General features: G+C 38.4%; 1 protein-coding gene across 1 annotated transcript; it reads left to right on the forward strand.

Annotated features, from left to right (window-relative positions):
• The first annotated feature begins 401 nt into the window (after positions 1–401).
• LOC137939496 (mitochondrial outer membrane import complex protein METAXIN-like) lies at positions 402–18,745 on the forward strand. The gene is made up of 6 exons (XM_068784779.1): positions 402–901; positions 2,483–2,823; positions 3,077–3,153; positions 3,330–3,390; positions 17,609–17,777; positions 18,225–18,745. The coding sequence occupies exons 1-6, from the start codon at positions 745–747 to the stop codon at positions 18,410–18,412; spliced, it is 993 nt and encodes a 330-aa protein (XP_068640880.1). The 5' UTR covers positions 402–744; the 3' UTR covers positions 18,413–18,745.
• Positions 18,746–21,464: the final 2,719 nt, after the last annotated feature.

Here is a 21,464-nt window from a genome sequence, read left to right on the forward strand (position 1 = left end):
AAAGTAAACAATATACGATAGTTTTGCTCTTAAACAAAGGAGAATATAACAATAGGTGAGAATATATAGTTGGAGAGAATATACAATGAGAAGTTTTGCTCTTATAGTTGGAGGTGAAAGTAAAACAAATGATGCCAAACTAATAGGAGTTTAAAACATTTTTGTTTATTTATTTGGAAAAATTATGCTAATAGCTATAAGGAAAAGTTAAAAAAAAATTCCACATAATTTTCCGAAGTATTTGTTAGATTTTATAGTTAAGGTTTCTTTAATTATATATCCCAAAAAAATAATTCTTTTTCTTTTGATACAAATTTCCAACCAGGGCTCTCACCGGCCAAGTTTAATTTTAGGTTACCCGCTCTGGTTCCTCTTGGTGCGACACTTGCAGGATTGCTCTGGTTCCTCTTATTGGGTATTCCGGCCCTCTGTAGTCCTGATTCCGAGTGGGCGACACTTGCAGGATTTCTGATTCTAGTTTAAAATCTAATTCTCTCAGTTCTCCAATTTCCACTGAGATTTCTAGTGCTGTAAGTGTGTGTTCATTGATTTTATATTGTGGATTTAAGTGTTCGTGTTTGAACTGCTTAAACTGCCTTGTTTCGTCTGCAAAACACCCAATAAGACCCTGACTGGAATCCGAGGTGTTTATCGCTGGAATCCTACCGCGAGTTTCAATTGTTCGGTTCATTCTCAAACAATATTCTCAATCGGAAGGTAGAAAAATAACAGAAGAATAGACACATGGATGAACAGAAGGAAAAAGGAATTATTCTTGTCGCCAGAAAAGCTTGTTTTGGTCTCCCAACTGCGTGCCCTTCATGCTTACCCGTTTACCTTTACCTTCGGTTTGCAAATATATCGTTCGACATGCATTTTGATACAACCAATCCAGTTTCAGGTCAGTTGATTGTTGTTATCATTATGAATACTTGTTCAATTGTTTACTCTTTATCTTTCATTTGGAATTACATTTTTTTTTTTTTTTTAAATTTTCGTTGATGAGTTCTGTAATTTTTTTAAGTTTAGATTTGCTTTTTATTTTTAATTCGGATATAGGTTTTGTCAAAGACATTTGAGTATAGGTGATTCTTTTGCTCACTGGTGCGTTTCTTTGGCTTTTGTCTATGCGCTTCTCTGTATTCCTATTCTTTTGTTTTCCCGCGTTTGAGTGTCATAACCATGGACATCTAGATGTTGAGTTTATGTTGTTCTATTCTTTCGAATGCATTTTTAATTTGATTTTTCTTTGTGTTTGATTGTTTCAGAGTTCAATCGGTTACATTTTTTTCTTACAACTATTTTTATGAGATTTTTCTAATAAAAATTTTAATGTATAGTTTGGTCATGATTGCTTTGTTGTCCTAGGAGCAAAAATAGTTTCTTCTAGATGCCTGAATTCCAAACGTCCCTTAGACCTGACTGAGAAGTCTTAGTTTGAGTGAGTGCCTCTTCTTTCGGCTTTCATTTTTGAGTACTTCCACTAGAGTTTTAGAAAGTTATTCTAAATTTGATTATGCTGTCACACAGACTAACAGGTAAGAGCTCATCTTTTCGCTATCTCCCAGTGATCTTGATTAGGTATCACCATATCTCAAACAAATCTGTAAATTGCTTGTAACTAAAACTTGAGGCTTGTGAGGTGTAACAGATGATTTTATCTGTGCCATCCATGTTATGCAGTTTGGTGTTGATTTTTGATAAACCAAAACTCTAATTACTTAATGTATAAGTTTAGAACTCAATTGTTGAAGCTGAAATTTGAAAAGTATTACTGAAAAAAGTTTTCATATATGTTTCCAAGGGAATGCATGAAATCATTGGTAACCTGTGTGTTACTCTTCATTTACTTGGTTTTAATATAATGATTTTTTTTTTTTTTTTGTACTGAACCAATGCTGTGATTTTTTTTGAAGACTGTAATACTATGAGCATCATAAATAAATTTATATGACCTAAAACATGAGAGTCTACCTGAGTTACAGTGCAATAGTTGTTTTAGGTGACAGGGTGATCTCCTGGTGACTATAAGGGCTGCAATATGCTGACATAGAATTCACTTTGGTTGATTGCACATTAGATTGTGGATGTTAGCAAGCTAGTCAAATCTCCAGTTTCCTAATAGCCTGTCCTCCCCCATTAGGCGTTATTTTATTTGTTTAACCTTTCCTCTTCTTTCTCCTTCTTTCATTGCATCTTTTGATTGGGCAACTTCTGATGTGTCTGGCAAATCAAACATTCTCTATGAATAGTTAGGGGTAAACAGTTGAAAGCTTTAGAAAAACTTCCTCCTGTCTACTCAGTGTTACAGGTCTCCCTTTTTGATTTTGCCATGCCATATCCGAGTAAATAAGTTTTCCTCTGAAATGTTGTCCCTGTGGCCAACTTTTCAATTTAGTGCAATTTGTTTATTTTGTTCACAATTAACTGAATTTTCTTCTACCATTTTCATTACTATAACGGTAGTTTATATTTGCCACAGATGCCATTCCATATGTTGAATATGATGAATATGTGGCATTCAACAATGAGAAGGGCGGGGTTATTGAAACTCTAAAAGATGATGGTATTGTTGATTTGGACTCAAAGCTTGCGAATAACTCGGTTCCTGATTGGCTTTCTACGAAGGCAATAATCACCTCATGGCTTGCTGATGCAACTATATATGAGCTGTGGGTGAACTCTGATGGAAATGTGGCAAATCAAATATATTTTAGTGATCTTCCATGGCCGATTGGGAAGATCCTCCACTGGAAGCAAACTAGAGCTGTGAAGCAGATGCTGGGGATAACTAACATCAATACTGAAGAAAGAGAAGCAGAGGTTTTCTAGCATTTTTAATTTCATTGATTTGTCTTTCAACCATCATTGGACCTACTGTTTGATCTCCTTTCTCCTATTTTGGATGCTGAAATACAGTTACATGGACGTTTTCCCAGAAATGTTGATGGTATTTCACTTCAATTCCTTTTTTTTTTTCATCATGTGGTTTTTGCCATCAAATGAGCACAAGGAGACTGTTCTGGACTTCTACTTGTTCTATCTTATTAATAGAATTACGTTTCTGCTGGGACAGATTTACAAGAAAGCATCTCTAGCATATGAGGCACTGTCCATGAAGTTGAGCGATAATCATTTTTTGTTTGATAACAGGTGAGCCCAAAAACAAATTGACATTTTTCTGTTCTATTTTTCACTTATCTTGCTTTCATTCACTTGCTTAACAAACCCTTCCTCCCTCCCGCCAATCCTCCTATTTCTTTTGAATGGTGGAATTCAGCTTACTTAAAGTATTTTACTGTTTTTTTTTTTATATGAATTATATGCAGGCCTACCAGTTTGGATGTTCTTTTCCTTGGACATGTACTTTTTGTCCTTCAGGCTTCCAATGTAAGTTGTTCTTATTTGTCGCCTCTTGGCTCAATAAAGCATATGCAGCTAGTTATGGACATGATTATAAGTTTTCTTTTCCTCCAGTATCTAGTCTAAAAGGGGTCAATGAAAACTTCACTTAGACCTGAAACCAACATTTTATTTATTTAGGGTAATTTCATTTTTTTTTTTGGAGAAAATGAAAAGATTGAATTCATTAAGAAAGCCCCAAAACCAGGGGTAAACCAGTAGAAATAGGGGGAGGACCCCATTACATACTAAAGAAAGAGTACGAGAAACAAAAGTAAACAAAGACAATCTCAAAGAAACAAAGAGAAAAATGAAAGGGGGAGGGAAGAGCCAAAAGCGATGTGTTGATCTCTGACCCCTTCCATTGCTAAGCTATTTGCCAACACATTTGCCACCCTAGGCATATGTTGCTAGAACTACTGATGTCGTCAATCTCATAAAAAAACTTCAAGAACTGTCTGGGCAGAATCTTGCTCCTCGAGACTGAAGATTTGACTACCACGTTGTCATCCTCAACCACCAAGGGTGCGGAGAAACTACTGAAATAAAGTATGAGCCCCTGAAGAGGTCCCTGGTCTTAACCACTGTAGATCTCAAACTGCCTAAATGGGGCAGAATATGCAGGAGGACCGTCCCTATGGGATCTTGCCAATTCCCCTCCACTCGTAAGCCCTGGATCCACCTAGAGCTATCATTGAAATTGAGTGTCAACTAGTCCTATGGAGGAGGAGCCCAAGCTACTGGCTGGGCAATACGATGGTAGATTGCCAATCTCTCTGAATGACCGATCTCTGAATATGAGCAGTGTGCTTCAACTTAGCCCAAATAAAATGCTATGCATATTCTTTTTAATGATTCCTCCCAGAGAAGAAGTTTTACCCCTAGAAATCCTTTTGTTGAGCTAATTCCAAATATTCCAAGAGATTGCCACTATGATGAGGCCCGACAAACTCTTCTCCTCCCCTATGGAATAACCTGGGCGGGGCTGGAGTTTCCAAATCACACTCTTGGGTGGAGCCGGGTTATGATTTGTTGGATTCTAGGGTTTCATTCTTAGAAGATCTAGGGTTTAGAAGAAGAAGAGAAGAGAAGAGAAGAGAGAAAAGAAAGCAACGAAGGCAAGAGAGAGAGGGGGATGAGCTTGATGAGAGATTAGATTTTAGGGGAAAAGAGAGCACACCTATGGCTCTCCCGCTCACATCATTATTTACAGATGAGAGGGCTGGAAGCCCTAGTACATGAAAGAAAAAAATGGAACTTAAAATTTTACATAATGACACTCTATACCACTGCTTCACTTAATTACATAGAATGCCACTCACACATTTTAACACTCTTCCTCAAGCTGGTGAAAAAATAAAATCAAATATTCCTAGCTTGGGACATGTATCAGAGAGAGATCTTGCAACAATAGCCTTCCGAGAGATATCAGCTAGTTGGTTCTTGGAGGGTATGTACTGCATTGACATAACGTCGGGTTGTAACTTTTCTCGAACGAAATGACAATCTATCTTGATGTATTTAGTCCTTTCATGAAATTTGGGGTTGGTTGCAATATAAATGGCTACCTGATTATCACAGTGAAGCTACATAGGCTTAATAATTTGGAACTAGAGCTCGGTCATGAAGGATTTAAACCATAATAACTCACTTACTACATGTGTCATAGCTTTTTATTCAGCCTTAACACCTGACCTTGGTACAACATTATGTTTCTTACTTCTCCATGTGACCAAGTTACCTCCTACGGTCGTACAGTACCCAGAGGCAGACTTTCTATCATCAGGAAAATCTGCCCAATCAATATCTACAAACCCTCAATATTAGTATGTCCATGGGATTTAAACAATAATCCTTGACCTGGACTTTTCTTCAAATACCGGAGAATTTTCTCCAAAGCCATCTAGTGTGTCTGTTGGGGTTGATGCATTAATTAACTGAATACGATATATTTGGTGTCATAACTTTGAGATAGATCAATTTTCCAACCAATCGTTGAAAATAATCAACATTAACATCATTAATAGCTTAAGAACATAGTCGAACATTCAGTTCCATGGGTGTATTAGTTAGTTTACACCCAAGCATCCCAGTTTCCTTTAAGAGATCAAACACATATTTTCTCTGTAACAAGACAATGCCATGACTGGATTAAAGAACTTCTATGCTCAAAAAGTATTTGAAAAGTCCTAGATCTTTGGTCTGAAATTCATTGTTCAAGTCCTTTTTAACTTTCTGAATGCCATAATAGTTACTACTAGTAATGACAATGTCATCAACATACACAACCATGAGGATCTTCCCATGGATGGTGTTTTTGGTAAATACACTTTTGCATTGTTTAAACCTAAGCCGAGTAACTATAGTGGTGAATTTATCAAATCAAACACGGTGAGATTGTTTCAGCTTATTTATCTTTTTTAATCGACATATCTTTTCCCTTTCAACCACATAACTAGGTGGTTGACTCATATAGACCTCTATCAGATCACCTTTTAAAAAACATTTTTAACATCCAATTGATGTATAGCCCATTTAAAATTACCTGCTAGAGAAATGAGAACATGGATTGAATTCATCTTTGCCACTGGGAGAACGTTTCATTATAGTCAATACTGTAAGACTGAGTGTAACCTTTTGCAACTAGCCTCGCTTTATACCTGGCCTCTGTGCCATCAAGATTATACTTGATTGTATGACCCACTTGCAATCAACTACCTTTTTTGTTGGTGGAAGGGATGCCAAGTTTGAAATAGAATTTTTGTACATGGCTTGAATCTCTTCATCCATGGCAGCTTTCCACCTCGGATCAACGAAAGCCACTGTATAAGTTTTAGTGGGAAGAGGATATTGTAAACAAAAAAGAAACGCAACTGGGAGACAACAAGTGAGTGGGTATAATTGGAGATGGAATGAGAGGTGGATAGAGATCTAAGAGTAGTGGTACAAGGTTCTTTACGAATAGAAATAGGTCTGGTGTCATACGGTAGTCCAAACTGAATTGGAGAAGAGGGAGGAGAAATTACCTCAGACGCATCTAGAGGCTTCATAGGTGGGTGACAGGTAGTCGGAGAGAGAGGAGTCTCAGGTGGCTGCTCATCATGTGGATGTTGGTGTTCCACTGGCACATTAGGCTTGGGCATCCCTACAGAAGGTGTAAAACTGGGAGGATAACAAACGTGAAATATTGCTCATCTTCAAAGAATGTTATGATTGATCATCTCCTTCCACCAATGCTTGTATTCTATCTAAAGTTGTGTGCTTGTTTGGTTGATTGAAAAGGTTGATCCTTTGCTTCTAAAGTCAATCAAAAGAGTTCTTTTGTGTCCTCTTTTAAGGGGGAACCTTGTGTTTTTGTTTACCAGTCTGAAATTTGAAGTAACTCATCTTCTTCTTCAAGTTATGTTGATTTCACCAAACATGATCCCTTGAGAATCACTATTATTCTACTCAACGATTTGAGTAACTATGTGTCTTGGTCTCAATTTGTTAAACAATTTCTAATTACAAGAGACCTTGTTGGACACTTAGACCAGCTACCTACTCATGCTGATGATGCTTCCTATCACAAGTAGTTGAAGGAAGATTCATTAATTTTTTTTTTTTTTTGATAAAGATGTATTTCTATAAACAAGAAAAATTACAAAAGAGGGAGCAAATCCCTGACAACCAGCGATTGTAGGGTAGCTCCCAGCTTGGCAAGCACATCTGCTGCTGGATTTGCGGTTCTCGGAATGTGAGACCATATACAAGATAAAATTGAAGTAATTTCAAGAATCTCCCGAAACATGTCCCAATGGTGCCACGGGGGAGGGGATGCACATTTACACCATCCAATGACCACCTTCAAGTCCCCTTCAATATGAAGGGGACCATTGCACTTATCTCTGAAAACACGGAGCCCGGTGAGGAGGCCATGAAGCTCCGCTGACGTAGAATCGGCTATTCCTAAAAGGCCGGCATATGAGAAAAGCTGGTTGCCAGAATGATCCGAAATAACCCTTTAGAATCCAGAAGTCCCGGGATTACCAAGAGAAGAGCCATGAAAGTTCAACTTAAGGTAATCGGGTTCAGGAGGGATCCATTCCTGCATAATCGGGACCTTTGTCCCAAAGTGCATCATAGCCAAATTTCTCTAATTTTCACGGATAGGAGTACCCACAAAGGAGGAGAAAGACTTCTTAGTCAGGAGGCAAGAAGAAATATGACCCACCACTCGGTCCGCGACACGATCAACTGCTTCACTTTTTCTATCAAACCTCATTCGATTGCGTTCATTCCAAAGCCCCCATGGGATGAAACTAGCACAAGCAAATAGCATCACCTTTCCGAGGCCAGGAAGGGAAGTACCAAGGAGCGACTTATTGAATGAGAGTAGATCAGCCGCCATGCAAAATTGCAACCCCAACATGCTAAGAATGGAAGTCCACACCTTCCATGAGAAGATGCATTGAAGTAGAATGTGGCTTGTGGTTTCGACATAGTGTTGCAAAAAGGGCACAGGGGGTCGATTGAGGGTGACCTCTTCTTCTAAGCACGTTTTCCGAGAGAATCTTGCTATGATAGGCAATTCACATGAAGAATTTTATCTTAGGAGGAGCACAAAGACGCCATACAAAATAGATCTCATGTTCTGGTTGAGACGAATTCCAACCATTGATGAATCCGTATGCAGATGATACCGAGAATGTGCCTCTTTTGTCCGACCACCAAATGAGCTTATCTGCCACCAAAGGTCGAATTTTAATCGAGATTACAGAGTCCATCAAGTGGCTGGCCTCCAGTGCCTCCGTATCTGAAAGTCCTCTTCTGGGGTGGAGGCTCATACCACCCCCCTCAAAAAGCATTGGCCACAGATATATATCTACGGGTAGAGAGGAGAAACAAGCTTTTGAAGGCATTCTGTAGCGGCTCCTGCCCCATCCATAGATCATCCCAAAACTTGAGGGATCTGCCGTTTCCAACATAGAATCTACTGGTAGAAGAAAATTTTGGAAGAAGTAGGTATAGTGCTCTCCAAATTGAAGATAGACCTCTCCGATTACCCCCTGACATCCACCAATGAGCGTTGCCACCAAGTTTGGCAAGAACCATTTCCTTCCAAAGATTTGAAGAGTGAGTATTGAATTTCCATAACCATTTTAGGAACAGTGCTTGGTTCATATCCTTGGATTTCTGAATCCCCAGGCCACCCATATTTTTTGGCAAACTAACATCATCTTATCTGACCAGATCATATTAAAAAGCATCATTCGATCCCCTCAACAAAAATCTTCTTTTGAGCTTATCCATAGTCTTACATATGGATGTAGGACAGGTCATAAAAGATTTCTAGTAGGTCCAAAACTTACTTCCTTTGGGATAAAAATAGATGAAAAAATAGTTTTATTGCCAAGAACATGAGTATGGTTGATAAAACAACAAGGTGTGAGTACTCACAAGAAGATAGAAACCCAACTCTTAGTTGGAAAAAATGATTAAGAGGACAGATTACTTATTTTCCCACTAAGATGTTTAGTGGCACCTAAATCAATAATCCAGGATGAAGAACTAAAACATGAAAGTGCAAAAGCAGTAACTGTTGTGGCAATAGTGGCAAAAGAGTTACTTGGAGGTGTTAGCAACATGCTTTTAAGTTGTTGGAACATCTCATAATCTTCTTCAGAGAACCCTTGGAGGCTGAAATTTCTGTTGGTTTAGTGTCTTTGGTCTCAGAGGCAGCAGCAAGTTGATTAACATTGGCTGGTCTCTTATATAGTTTCACATAGCAAGTTGACAAGACATCCCACAGTAGGTGCAGCTTTGAGCATTCGAGGTGTCATTCACATTGCGGCCATGTCAAAATTACCTTGTCATCTTCCTTGGTGCCACTCTTCCTCTGCCTCGGCCTCATCCAGTGTTGCTTTGGCCTCTGCCATGAGAAACCATGGCTGGTGTCTCAGTTGGCCCTGATTGATGCTCGTTTGTCTTGGCTGGATTCAGAGCATGCTGGCATAGATATCAGCAAAAGATGGTTTTGTAGAAGAGTTGAGGATCTGTGACTTGGTCACATCAAGATATGGCTGTAGGTTAGCAAGACAAGTAGCTCTCATTAGTTCTCTTTGCTATTCCTAAACTGCTATGTCAGTGGAATATGGGTGGGCCAGCTTCCACTCTTGTAGAAAACCTCTAAATCGGGTAAGAAGTATTTGTTGAGATTGTCTCCTTGGTGGTGTACATTGTCTAAAAAATATCATTAAGTCTTTGAAAGCTATCAGAACTCAAATAAAGCTTTGCACATGTGTCTCATATCATTTTAGCAGTTTCAAGGGGGAAAACACTATTAGCTATTTATTCTTCCATATTGAGATAATTGATCAGTAATGTCTCTTCTTTCAGCCACTTTTTCGTAGTTGCTATTTTCTTCTTCCATGGTGGTTGGTGGTTTTGTGAGGTGGTCAAAGAGGTCACATGAGATGAGGAACCTCTTTACTGATTATGCCCATGATAAGTAATTTGATACTCCTTTTAAGGGAATAGTTGTAATTTTAGAAATTTTGCTTACCCATGTCAGTGGAGAGCAATCCCTTGGCCATATTGAAGGCTCACTAGGCTGACTTAAAGCGCTAGTTAAGGGAAGAAAGATCCAAAGAAAACTCAAAAGAATTAAGGGTGGTAAGAGAGAACTCACCTGCTGCTCGAGTATGGACTGACGTTCAAAGTCTTAAGAGAACCAATTCAATACTTATATTTCAGGTTAGGGATAGAACGAAACAACTTACCAGCAACACGATAACCAGCAGATGATCAGTAGGAGTGCAACATGATAAACCAACCTGAGCATAGTAGATAAAAACTAGCCAATTTGCTGTGCTTCAGAATTTGGAGTAGGGCTGAGGACTTATAACAGCAGAAAGTTTATAGCAGATTATCGAAACTCAGAGCAGAAACATAGAAGACTTATGTTTGTCAAATGATGCTCTGCCTGTACAATAACCTAATGTTCATGCAAGCAATGACTGCACAGCAAGGAGAAAAATAGATCTGCAACAACTACTTTTGTTTGGAGAGAACTCAGTTCTGATACAATCAGAAACTTCCTTGTTTCTAATATTAGAACTTCAACAGAAGTTGGGAGAATATCCCTGGATTTTGACTGTTTCTTAATTCCGAATCTAATATAAACTTTCATTTATGGCAGAATTGGATTTCTGCATAAGGACTCAAGAACAGAGTTTCAGGACGTCTGAATGAATGAATTCTCACAATCCAAGCTTTTGAAGAGTTTGATTGGAGAGAGAGGGCTGTCCTTTACCGCTCCGAGTTGGCATTGGAGCAAACTATTAATTGGACGAAAACCATTCTATTTGGGTATTATATAGACGGTGCAGTTCTTCAAGAAATGGCTGATTTTTTGGGGTGTGCTCTTGACTGCACGCCAGCTACTTACCTGGGTCTGCTTCTATTTGATAATCGCCCCATGGCCGTGCTTTGGTCCCCTCTCATTGAGAAGAGGTTTGCTACTTGGTGAGGCAAGCTCTTATCCACAGCAGGAAGACTTACACTTCTGAAGTTGTGCTTGGCGTGTCTGCCCAATTATCTTCTGTCCTTCATGCATTGTCCGGCCTCGGTGTGTTCTAAGATCAATGTTATCTGTCGGCATTTTCTTTGGAGAGGTTCCGATGACAATTTCAGATATCATTTTGTCAGTTGGAAGGAGGTCTGTCTCCCTTGGGTTAGGGGTGGTCTAGGCATCTGGCCTACTAAAGATGAATTGTGCCCTCCTTAAGTGGATATGGAATTTCAATTCCTAGCATAGTGGCTTGTGGAGGAATATGGTGAGATTCTCTCTTTAGCTCTCGGGTCATTGGTGGAGAGAGGGACGTGCTCCCTATCGTTTGTCCCTGATTTGGAAATTTGTTTACAAGCTGTTTCCCACTTTCAAGGCTGCAACTTCCTTTTATCCATGGAATGGGAGGACTCTCCTCTTCTGGACTAATGAGTGGTGTGGCCCCTGCCCCCTTATTGAGGTCTACGTTGGGCTTTCTAGGATTGCTATGGATTTGTCCTACTCAGTGGCTGAATCGCGGAACAATCAATCTTCGAGCCTTATCTTTCGTCGAGGTTTGAATGATGTTGATGCCGTTGCCTTCTGCTCGCTCTTATCCAGCCTCAATAGTGTCATCATTCGGGACCGGGAGCACGTTAAGTTGATTTGGAAGCCAAGTGTTAACAATATCTTCTCGATTACCTCAGCTTATTCCCACATCAGAGAAGATGAACCCAGCATGCCCGAGCACAAGGCCACTCTTGTGTGGAGGCTCTCAGCTCCAAACAAGATAAAGTTCTTCTTATGGATAACCATTAGGGAGCAAATCCTCACTGCAGACAACCTCGACAAGCGGGGCTTTACCGCTCTTGATAGTTCCTGCCCTCTCTGCGGCGTTTATGAGGAGTCCGTTCAGCATATTCTCCTTCATTGTAGTTACACTTGGAGAGTTTGGGTAACAATCTTTTAGAAAATTGGAATCCAGTTGGACCTTCATTAGGATCTCTTCGCCCCGCCCCCCCCAGGCGGGTATCTCCCTTCGCTGGAATTGGAGTCTGTTGGCTCATATGGCAGGTCCCCAAAGGGTGCCTACTATGGCAGAATGGAAACCTTCTCCTAGTGATTGCATCAAGTTGATTTTTGATGGGAGTGCTTTGAAATGCCTGTGCATGGGGGAATTTTCAGAAATCACAGTGGAAAGACCGTTCTTTCCTAATAGGGGTCAATTGGTATGAACACTGCTCATTGAAGGGGATTCCAGAGTTGTTATTAGTCGGTGCTCTAGCAACCCCCCCCGCTCTTGTCATTGTCCTACCATTTTTTCTATATTTGACATTGTATCTACCATTTCTTGTACTTGGAATCATATGTCTAGATCAGCCAATTCCTTATGTTGATAGATTTGCTAAACTTGAAACCTCCCTACAATCTCTCATTGTATGGGATGGTCCCCCCACCTTGTAATTTTGCTCTTTGCAGCTTTTTAATATAACTCAGCACTATTTCAAAAAATAAAAAAAATGGAGAGAATATTGTCCAAGAGGATGAAGGAGACACAAGTCGGTTTCTGGGTTTGAGAGGGAATGTCAATTCTGCATGCAAAGATCACTCTAGAGGACTTTTTCATACAGTTGAAGCAGCACCAAAGTAATGTGAAGTCTTAGAAGACAAAGGCTAAGACAACCAGCCTTAAGCTCTGGCATGGGTAATATGGATGGTTAAACACCATGTTTAATGAGAACAAAGATGAAAAACTTGAACCTTTAACAAGTCGATACAAGCAACAAGGTCAAGCAAGAAGAATTCTTTACATGAAAGAATAATACATGCTGTTTTGAAACTTCTCTCGAAGGCTGTTCCCTTCCTATAGCTATGGCTCTAGAATCTCTTCCCTGCTCCGATACTATGTCAAATTTTAGGGCTGTTATTCATACCATTACTTAGAGAAACTAGTAGAAGAAGAAGTGGAAAGAAGAAAGAAAGGAAGAGAGAAGGGAGGGATGAAGTTGAGAGAGTTGAGAAAAAGAATAGAGATGAGAGGAGAAACCATAGGGTGAAAGTCTCTCCACTTGAGATGTGGATGAGCTCCCTCCTAGCCTTTATTTATAAGGAAAAAACATAAATGTAGAAGTACAATACTTTTTTATCTTCAACCTTCGGGTGCTTGGTGGAGGGAGGATGGCATTACTCGCCTCCTATCCCCGATATGGAAATCAATTCAAAAGCTCCTCCCAATATTCAGAGATGCAACTTCTTTTCACACAGGCAATGGAAGGACCCTCCTCTTTTGGTCGGATGAATAGTGCGCCCCCGCCCCTCTCCGATGATTTCCCGGGGCTCTCTAGGGTGGCGAGGGACTTCTCCTGCTCGGTGGCAAATGCTTGGAGAAACCGCTCATGGAGTCTAACGTTTCACCGGGGATTAATTGATGAGGAAACTACGGCTTTTTGATCTCTCCTCTCCAGACTCACCAGCATTACTATCCGTGAGCATGCAGTTGATAAACTGACTTGGAAGCCCAATATTAATGGTCGATTCACAGTTGCATCCACCTACTCTCATATCTGAAAGCAAGATTACAACATGCAGGAGCACAAGGCAAACTTGGCATGGAAGTTCTCAGCGCCTAGTAAAATCAAAATTTTCATGTGGACGGCCATAAGGAAACATATCCTCACCTCTTACAACCTCCATAGCAGAGGCTTCACAGCCCCCGATCGTACTTCCCCTCTGTGGAACGAGCGATGAGATAGTCTAGCATGTTTTATTACATTGTAATTTCTCTTGGCAAGTCTGGATGAAGATCTTCCAGAAGATTGGACTCCAAATGGGGCTACATCAGGACCTCTTTGGAACCTATGAGATGGTTATGGGGATCCGCCTTCTTAGGTTGGGAAAGCTAATTCTCTTGGCATGCCTTGCGCATGTCCCATGGTGCCTATGGCTCGAGCGCAATAACTGGAGATTCAACCCCAAGGCTAGCACCCCGGAAAACATGGCTTCTCATGCATATGGCCTTATCTCGTGTTGGTTACATACCAGGAAGGAGTTTGCCTCTCTATCGGGTGTTTCCCTTCGGGAAAATTGGGTTTGATCACACATATGGCAGGCCCATGCAGAACTCCATCTGGGTTCCTCCCCCTTGCAATTGCATCAAACTCAATTTTAATGGCAGTGCTTTAGGTTGTCCTGGACCGGCTGGAGCTGGTGGTGTTTTTAGAGATAGCAATGGAGACCCTATTTTATCTTATGCAGGGCCGGTGGGCATTGCTGATTCAAATACTGCTGAAGTGAGTGCTCTTTTATTCGGCCTTCAAATCTTCAAAGAGCGTCTCCATGGCAAGTTGTTTATTGAAGGAGATTCTAAGACTGTCATCAGCTGGTGCTCAAAAGATAGCTCCCCCCTTGGCGCCACTGGTCTATCACTGATTGTATTGCTGACATTGTATCATCTATTCATTGTAATTGAAACCTTGTTCCTCAATCAGCTAATTCTTTGGCTGATAAATTGGCAAAATTTGGAACCTCCCAGCAGTCTCTCATTGTTTGGCAACGCTTCCCCCCTTGTAATCTGCTTGTTTGGGCTTTCTCTTAATAAAAATCAGCATCTTTTAAAAAAAAAATTCCCCTTCTCCCTTTCACACAAGGGAGAAATGGAGGGTAGTTGGTGGCCCCCCTTACCTCCCTTTCTTCCCTTGCTTGGGAGGGAGAAAGAAAGGGGAGGTGCACACTACTAGACCCTCTTTCATTTTTCTTTAAAAAATTAAATGACTATTTTATCCCTAAACATAACGCAATGTGTTTGTTATATTTGGTAAACAAAATAATCCAAATATGTTTAACTATAAAAATATTATTTAAAAAAAAGTGATTTAAGAGACCCACTTTTCTAAGGACCCCCCATGTATTCAACATAAAGAGGGGGAGCCTTTCTTTCTTCCCCTCTTTGGTATGATTATCTTGTGAGGCTCTTCATTTACTAGCATGGAGGGGTTGCTACCCTTCCCTAAACTTCACGCAGAAGGAAGACGGGCAGCCCCCTCCCACTCTGTGTACCAAAGAAGGCGGGGGGGGGGGGGGGGGGGGGGGGGGGGGGGGGTGTCAAAAGGAAGGGTATCACCTGTTTTTGAATGGGACCATTGTGAATGAGAAGGGTTCCCATCCCCTCTCATTTTTTTTTTTTAGAAAAGTGGGGGGGGGGGGGGAGCTAGAGGTCTTACTCTGTTTTACTTCTTTTATTGTTTTTTGGTTGAAAAGTTTGTAGTGGCCATATTACACTTGGATTTAATAGATTCCATTGATTGTATGCAATTTGGTTCACATGGGGATCTCTCTCGAAAGGAAGGGTATCCCCTGTTTTTGAATGGGACCATTGCAAATGAGAAAGGTTCCCATCCCCTCTCATTTTTTTTTTTTGAAAAGTGAGGGGGGAGCTAGAGGCCTTACTCTGTTTTACTTCTTTTATTGTTTTTTGGTTGAAAAGTTTGTAGTGGCCATATTTCACTTGGATTTAATAGATTCTGTTGATTGTATGCAATTTGGTTCACTTGAGGAGATTGGCATCTAGATATCCGTATTTGGAATTATTTTATCCAAAGAGGTCGGGTTTGAAAGTTACCCTTTATGTAATTTGGTAGGTGTGGAATTTTTAGGAGAAAAAGTTGAAAGAGATTAGGGTGTAGAGATTATTCCACCTTATTTACAATTCAATAAAGTTCAAAGTTACATCCTTGTCTCTATAACCTGTAGACCCTAGGTATATTAAAATAACAACATTTAACACTCTCTTAAGTTAGAGAATATAGTTTCAGTGTTGTTATAAAATATGTCTGACAAGTCTCCGTATGAAGCATAAGAAAAATAAAAATAAAAATTGGTTTAAAATAAATCTAGAAATTAAATATGAAGTTATTTAACAAAGCACAAGGACCCAAATACGAAGAACAGCTTCATAGTCTTTGCGAGTGGACCTTTGTAGAAGACAACCCACTCTAATATCATGAGGAATTGGTAGAAGAAAATGTGTGGGAGAGATTAGGGTTTAAAGACCATTGCTTCCTGTTTATAATTTCAACAACATTTAAAATTGTATAATATAAGAGTAGGTAGTGAACCTGAACCTATTTTGAACCTTGGAATAGGACAAACTTTGAGTAGCCTCTTATATACTTTTGTCAATGCAAATGTCTTTCCCTATTATTATCCAACCAATTGATGTCACATTTCACTAACCAATTGGCCCAATTGTTTTACTAGTTTATTGTAATGCATTTGCTGTTAGTACACATTGGGCCAGTTAGTGCTCTTGGAAAGATAGAGTAGAATATGAATTTCACTTCAAGTGACAAAATTGCCTTAGTGAGCACGGAAAGTTAAGAGTAGATTTTACTATGGAAAGTAGATCACCTGTCCCTTTAAAAAATGATAGAATTGAACTTTCACCTCCCTCACCCCCTTCTTCTAGACATCCTTTGCAACTCGTAGAGAATGACAGAATGAGAAGAAGGGCAGAGGAGGATCTTCTCCTTTGGCAGCCTCCTTCCCTTTTGCCGCCGGGTCAACAATGGCAAGAGGAGATCCTCTCTGCCCCCTGTTCTTGTCTTCTTTGGTCTTCTGAAGGAGAAAGCTGTCTTGTGGTAGTGGTGGAATGCTTATTCTTTTTTAATCAATAATTAATCAATATAAAATAATTGGTTTAAATTAAATATAACCTTTATTAATTCAGAAATTTGTTTGACAACAATTATTTATAATTTTAATAATTTATTTTTTAGTTAATTGCTTAAATAACATAAATATTATATGAATCAATAATATATATAACTTAATAATTTATTTATTTAGTTAAATACATATGTATACTTATTTTAATTAAATATAATAAAAATATTGTTTTCTTTGCTGAATTAATTCATTTGGAAAGATTGTGATTGTTTATCATTTAATATTGTATTAATTAAATAAAATAAATCAAAATTATATAAAAATTCAAATTATTTTATGTAATAATAATTTATTTTTTGTATTTAAAATCAATAAAATATTATTTATGGAATAATTTATTTTAATTTTGTAACTAATTTAATTTTACAATTAATTTGATTCTTCGTTATTTATAAAAGTTAAATTCAAGTTATTACTTAGAGACTTGGGAGCAGCCAATAGTTGTTGAGTTTTCATTTTCTTATAATTATTTTATCCTAAATCCACTTTATTAATGAATTCCGTAACACTTTCAATGAGGTTACACGAACTCAAAAAAATGCATTCCCTTGCACTTTCTATAGGAACAAGAAACTACATTCTCTAAAGAAAGTAAATTACCTTAGAATTTACATTCACTTATTTTCTCTTGGTGATCTATTTTCTAAGTGGACTAATATTCCCAGTTGGGCATTGTTTGATTTGTGGGAGTGCTGAATCAGTCTATAAAGGGCATCAGTTGGCTGGCATTTTCTGGCTAACGAGTCTTTTTTGAAAATGGTCTGTCAGGATGGAAAGGGGTTTTTCACCTTCTGACTTCAGTTTATTTTAGATATCATGAACATTAATTTTATGCTGGTTAGCATTTTTGAAACACAAAAAAAAAAAAAGCCGGTTAGCATCAGCTTCTTGCTAGTTGTTGGTTGGTGCACACATGTAAATTTTGGACTTATTTTATTATGTGCAATGTTTCAGGAAACATCACTATTGCGAAGCAAGATATTAATGCACGATAATTTAGTGTGGTATGCAGAAAATCTTAAAAAAGAGTTCCTAGAGGCTGGTTCGTCATCATCTTTTGTTCCTAGTTCTCCTTCTGACCCTTCAACCTCATCGACACCTAGGAAGGGCCCCTTTTCACAAGGTGAGGCACTGCTTGTATTTTTGTACATATAGTTAGGTAATGCTGAGAAAGAATGGGATCAGTGACATCCTGATGAGCTGTCTTTATTGCTGGTACTACTGGGACTTGGGGTTCAGGCCCCTGGCCTAAATTTGCTCTAGAAAAAATATTCCTAAACCTTTTTCTGGGTTCTTGAATCGGTGACTAAGGTGGTCCTAGACTATTTATCAGTCAGATAATAGTCTATTTATATGAGGATGATTGGTGCGTCATTTACCACCATAGCAACTTTTCCTTGAGGTCTCTCTCTCTCTCTCTTTTTGGTTCAGCAGTCCAGTAGGTTATAACCTAAACCCTCCATCCTAAGGAGATTCAAACAGGGGATCAATGCTCCCTTTATGTTTTTTTAGATGGAATCTCTTCTGTTTTTCTAGATGTCATTGTAACGGGGAAGCACTTTGATCTTAGGTTCAAAGCCAAAAACTAAACCGAACAGGGGGAAAACGGAAGAAGAGAAATCATTCAGAAGAAGAGCTAAATATTTCCTAGCTACCCAGCTGGTTGCGGTTCTCGTTTTCCTGTCACTCATGGGTGGTTTTGGTGATGCTGAAGTGGAGCTTGAAGATGATGAGGATGGACTAGGTTATGAAGACTGAAATTTAATTTATTGGTGGGCTTTTTCCTTAGAAACAGTGATAAAATTTCACAAAAGTTAGGCTACAGTGAGTTGTAGCTGGGGGAGGTTTTAGTTTCAGTTCCCATTTTTTATGTGAATAACTGTTCAATTTGCTCTCAATCTTCTGAGCAGTAGGGTCACGGATATTGAATAAGCAGAAATCATCAAATTTTGATAAAGCCTGACAATTCTGGTGAAGCTCTCTGTAAGACTTGATGTATCGGTGTTCTGTCTCTCGTGGCAATTGATCATTATGATTAAGGCGCTGATGTTTGGTCTTAATAAAATAATCTCCGGACTTGGTCTGAACCTGTGGGTTCAACTGTTCAGTTGTTCAAACAAATTAAGTTTTGTTTGCTATATAAACCTGTTTTGTGCAGTTTAGTTTTGGCAATTTTGATACGGAGTTGGAGAATGTCAGCTACTTTTCCAAGACACATTAGAAATTTTATGTTTAAGTAGAAATTTGATCTTCTCGGAGCTTTAATGTTCCTCATTTATTGAAAGTAATTGAAAATAGATATTATCCTAGAAATGTCTTCTGGATGACTTTATTTTTTCAAGTATTAAACCGGAAAGCACGTTCTCCCCCCCCCCCCCCCCCCCTCTTCCCTTCGGTTCCCTTTGTTTTAGTCCACAATGAACTTGAAATGAAGTGAATAATTTAATTCATCTTAAATGAATTTATTCAACTTTAACTCATCCTTTGGTGTTAGTGTAGATAAGTTCAAGTGTATTGGAAAACAGATTCTAGTGTTTGTGTCCCCAAATGAAAAGTATGATATAAACAAGAGAATGAGTATCCTTTTATATACCTAAATAGATAATTAGCCAAAATAAACATGGTTACTACACTTATAAGTGATTTAACGTGTAGTTTTAGAATATATTAATATCCTAATTAATGAAAAATTATATTATATTACTTAATGATTATAGTTTATTATAAATTAATACAATAATTATGTGTGACTAGAATAAATTATTAAAATAAAAAATAAAAGTAAAAAATAACTTAAGCGAATATAATATATAAATATATTATTTTTAATAACATAAGATATATTTTAACGTTAAAAACCACTAATTTAATACAATAATAAAAATAATAATATAATAAATAAATAAATATATATTATTTTATCAATAACATAATATATATTTTATGTATTATTAATTAATAATATATTTTCATAAAAATTAAAACCATAGGTTTAATTAATTATAGCAATGGGATAATTAAACCAAAACAAGTTATCAAATATTTATTTTAACAAAATTTTAATTATGACTATTAAATCACTAATTTAATACAGTAATTATCAAATATATCTTCCTCACGACGTGCATTGTCTTTCTCACGGCGAGAGACTACGGCGGGTCAGTGGGCAGCGGCGACAAAGGCGACGCTCCGACGGTACATCGAGACGTAGAAGAGAGGGAGGCCGAGAGAGAAGAGAAGTCACGTGCTCTGCAACGGAGGAGGTCGAGAGGGAGGAAGGCCAATGATAGAAGGGGGGGGGGAGGGGGTAGGTGCAACGTGCGTCCCGCGCTTCAAGTGATTAATACGAAAAATAGGTCTGAATCTAAATTCCTCGTTTTTTGCCTGAGTGAATCCCTCGCTTGAAGTGGAATTCATTCTACACTAACCCCTTAATCTAATGAACTAAGTAATGCGGGAGTAATTCATCTCACTTCATTTTGGACTAACCCTCCCTAAATGTTCTTATCAATTGATACTCTCTTCGCCATTTTGGGAGGCTGATATATTGATGTATGTATTATATATAAAAATTATTTCTTTCATTGAAGTGTGGATCGAAGAATTAGATTAAGCAAGGAAATGTCTCAATTTCTTGAAATAGCACACAAATAACCATTTGTTGTACTAGCTTTTATCTTGACGCGTGAAAAGAGCATAAGTAGAAAATAAGGAAGAGTTAACTTGTCATATGATTTGATCCTTAAGAATCAATAAATCAAGAGTGAGGAAAAGAAAGAGAATCGTAAGGGAATATATTACCTGTTTGAGATGTACAAGAAGATTGTTCGATTTAGGATCCCATAATAACGAAGTAGTTAATCACACAAGAAGGAGAAAGAGAGGGAAATTGAGGGTGAAGTTGTAAGAGAGAAGAAGAATGAGAGAGAGCGAGAGAGAGAAGAAGAAGAAGAAGAAGAAGAAGAAGAGAGGAAACGAGATTGAGAGAGGAGAGAGGAGAGAGGAGAGAGGAGGATTAGGTTAAGTGACATGCCTAATCTTCCCCCTCAAATTGTATTTATAATAATGAGAAGATCCATAATTACATTAATACCCTTTACCCTAAGAAGGGAGAGAAAAGGATAAAAATCAAAGAAAAATTATATCATGCCACTATACTACGATCTTAACTTCTAACATTCCCCCTCAAGCCGGGGGAGAGAAAATATTGTAAATATTCAATTTGCCTCATATAGTGGTTTGAATCTTGGTTGTGACTTGTTTCGTAAGAATGTCAGCTACTTGTCCATAAGTTGAAATATGTTTGAGAGATAAGATATCATTTTGAAATTTTTCCCGTATGAAGTGGTAGTCTACCTCAATATGTTTTTTATCTCATGAAAGACCGGATTTGAAGCGATTTGAATGCCTGATTGTCACAATATAACTCCATAAAGGCTCCTTTATAGAACCCCACCTCAGTGAGAAGGGATCTGATCCATAGAAGCTCATTGACTGTGTGGGCCATAGCTCTATATTTTGCTTCTACATTGGATCTCGCAACAACATTCTGTTTTTTGCTTCTCCATGTAACTAGGTTACCCCCAAATAAGGTACAATAACTAGAAATGGACTTCCTGTCATCAAGTGACCCAATCCAATTTGCATCCGCAAACCTTCTATGTTGAAGTGATCATGATTTTTATAGAGAAGATCTTTCCCCGAAACTCATTTTAAATATCTCAGTGTCCTCTTCAGAGTTTGCCAGTGGGTAAGTTGTGGTTTATGAATATACTAACTCACCATACTTACTACATACGATATATTCGGT

This window comes from Aristolochia californica, unplaced genomic scaffold (assembly GCF_029961685.1).
Source record: "Aristolochia californica isolate CCGP_79_NKW_82.1479 unplaced genomic scaffold, dmAriCali1.0.hap1 SCAF_8, whole genome shotgun sequence".
Classification (NCBI taxonomy): Eukaryota; Viridiplantae; Streptophyta; class Magnoliopsida; order Piperales; family Aristolochiaceae; genus Aristolochia; species Aristolochia californica.

Bases quoted from the DNA above. Each gene is read 5' to 3' on its own strand.
- LOC137939496 (XM_068784779.1), top strand. From the start codon at position 745: ATGGATGAACAGAAGGAAAAAGGAATTATTCTTGTCGCCAGAAAAGCT. The intron at 902-2,482 runs GTCAGTTGATTG...TATTTGCCACAG, and splicing joins TACAACCAATCCAGTTTCAG to ATGCCATTCCATATGTTGAA. The intron at 3,154-3,329 runs GTGAGCCCAAAA...AATTATATGCAG, and splicing joins CATTTTTTGTTTGATAACAG to GCCTACCAGTTTGGATGTTC.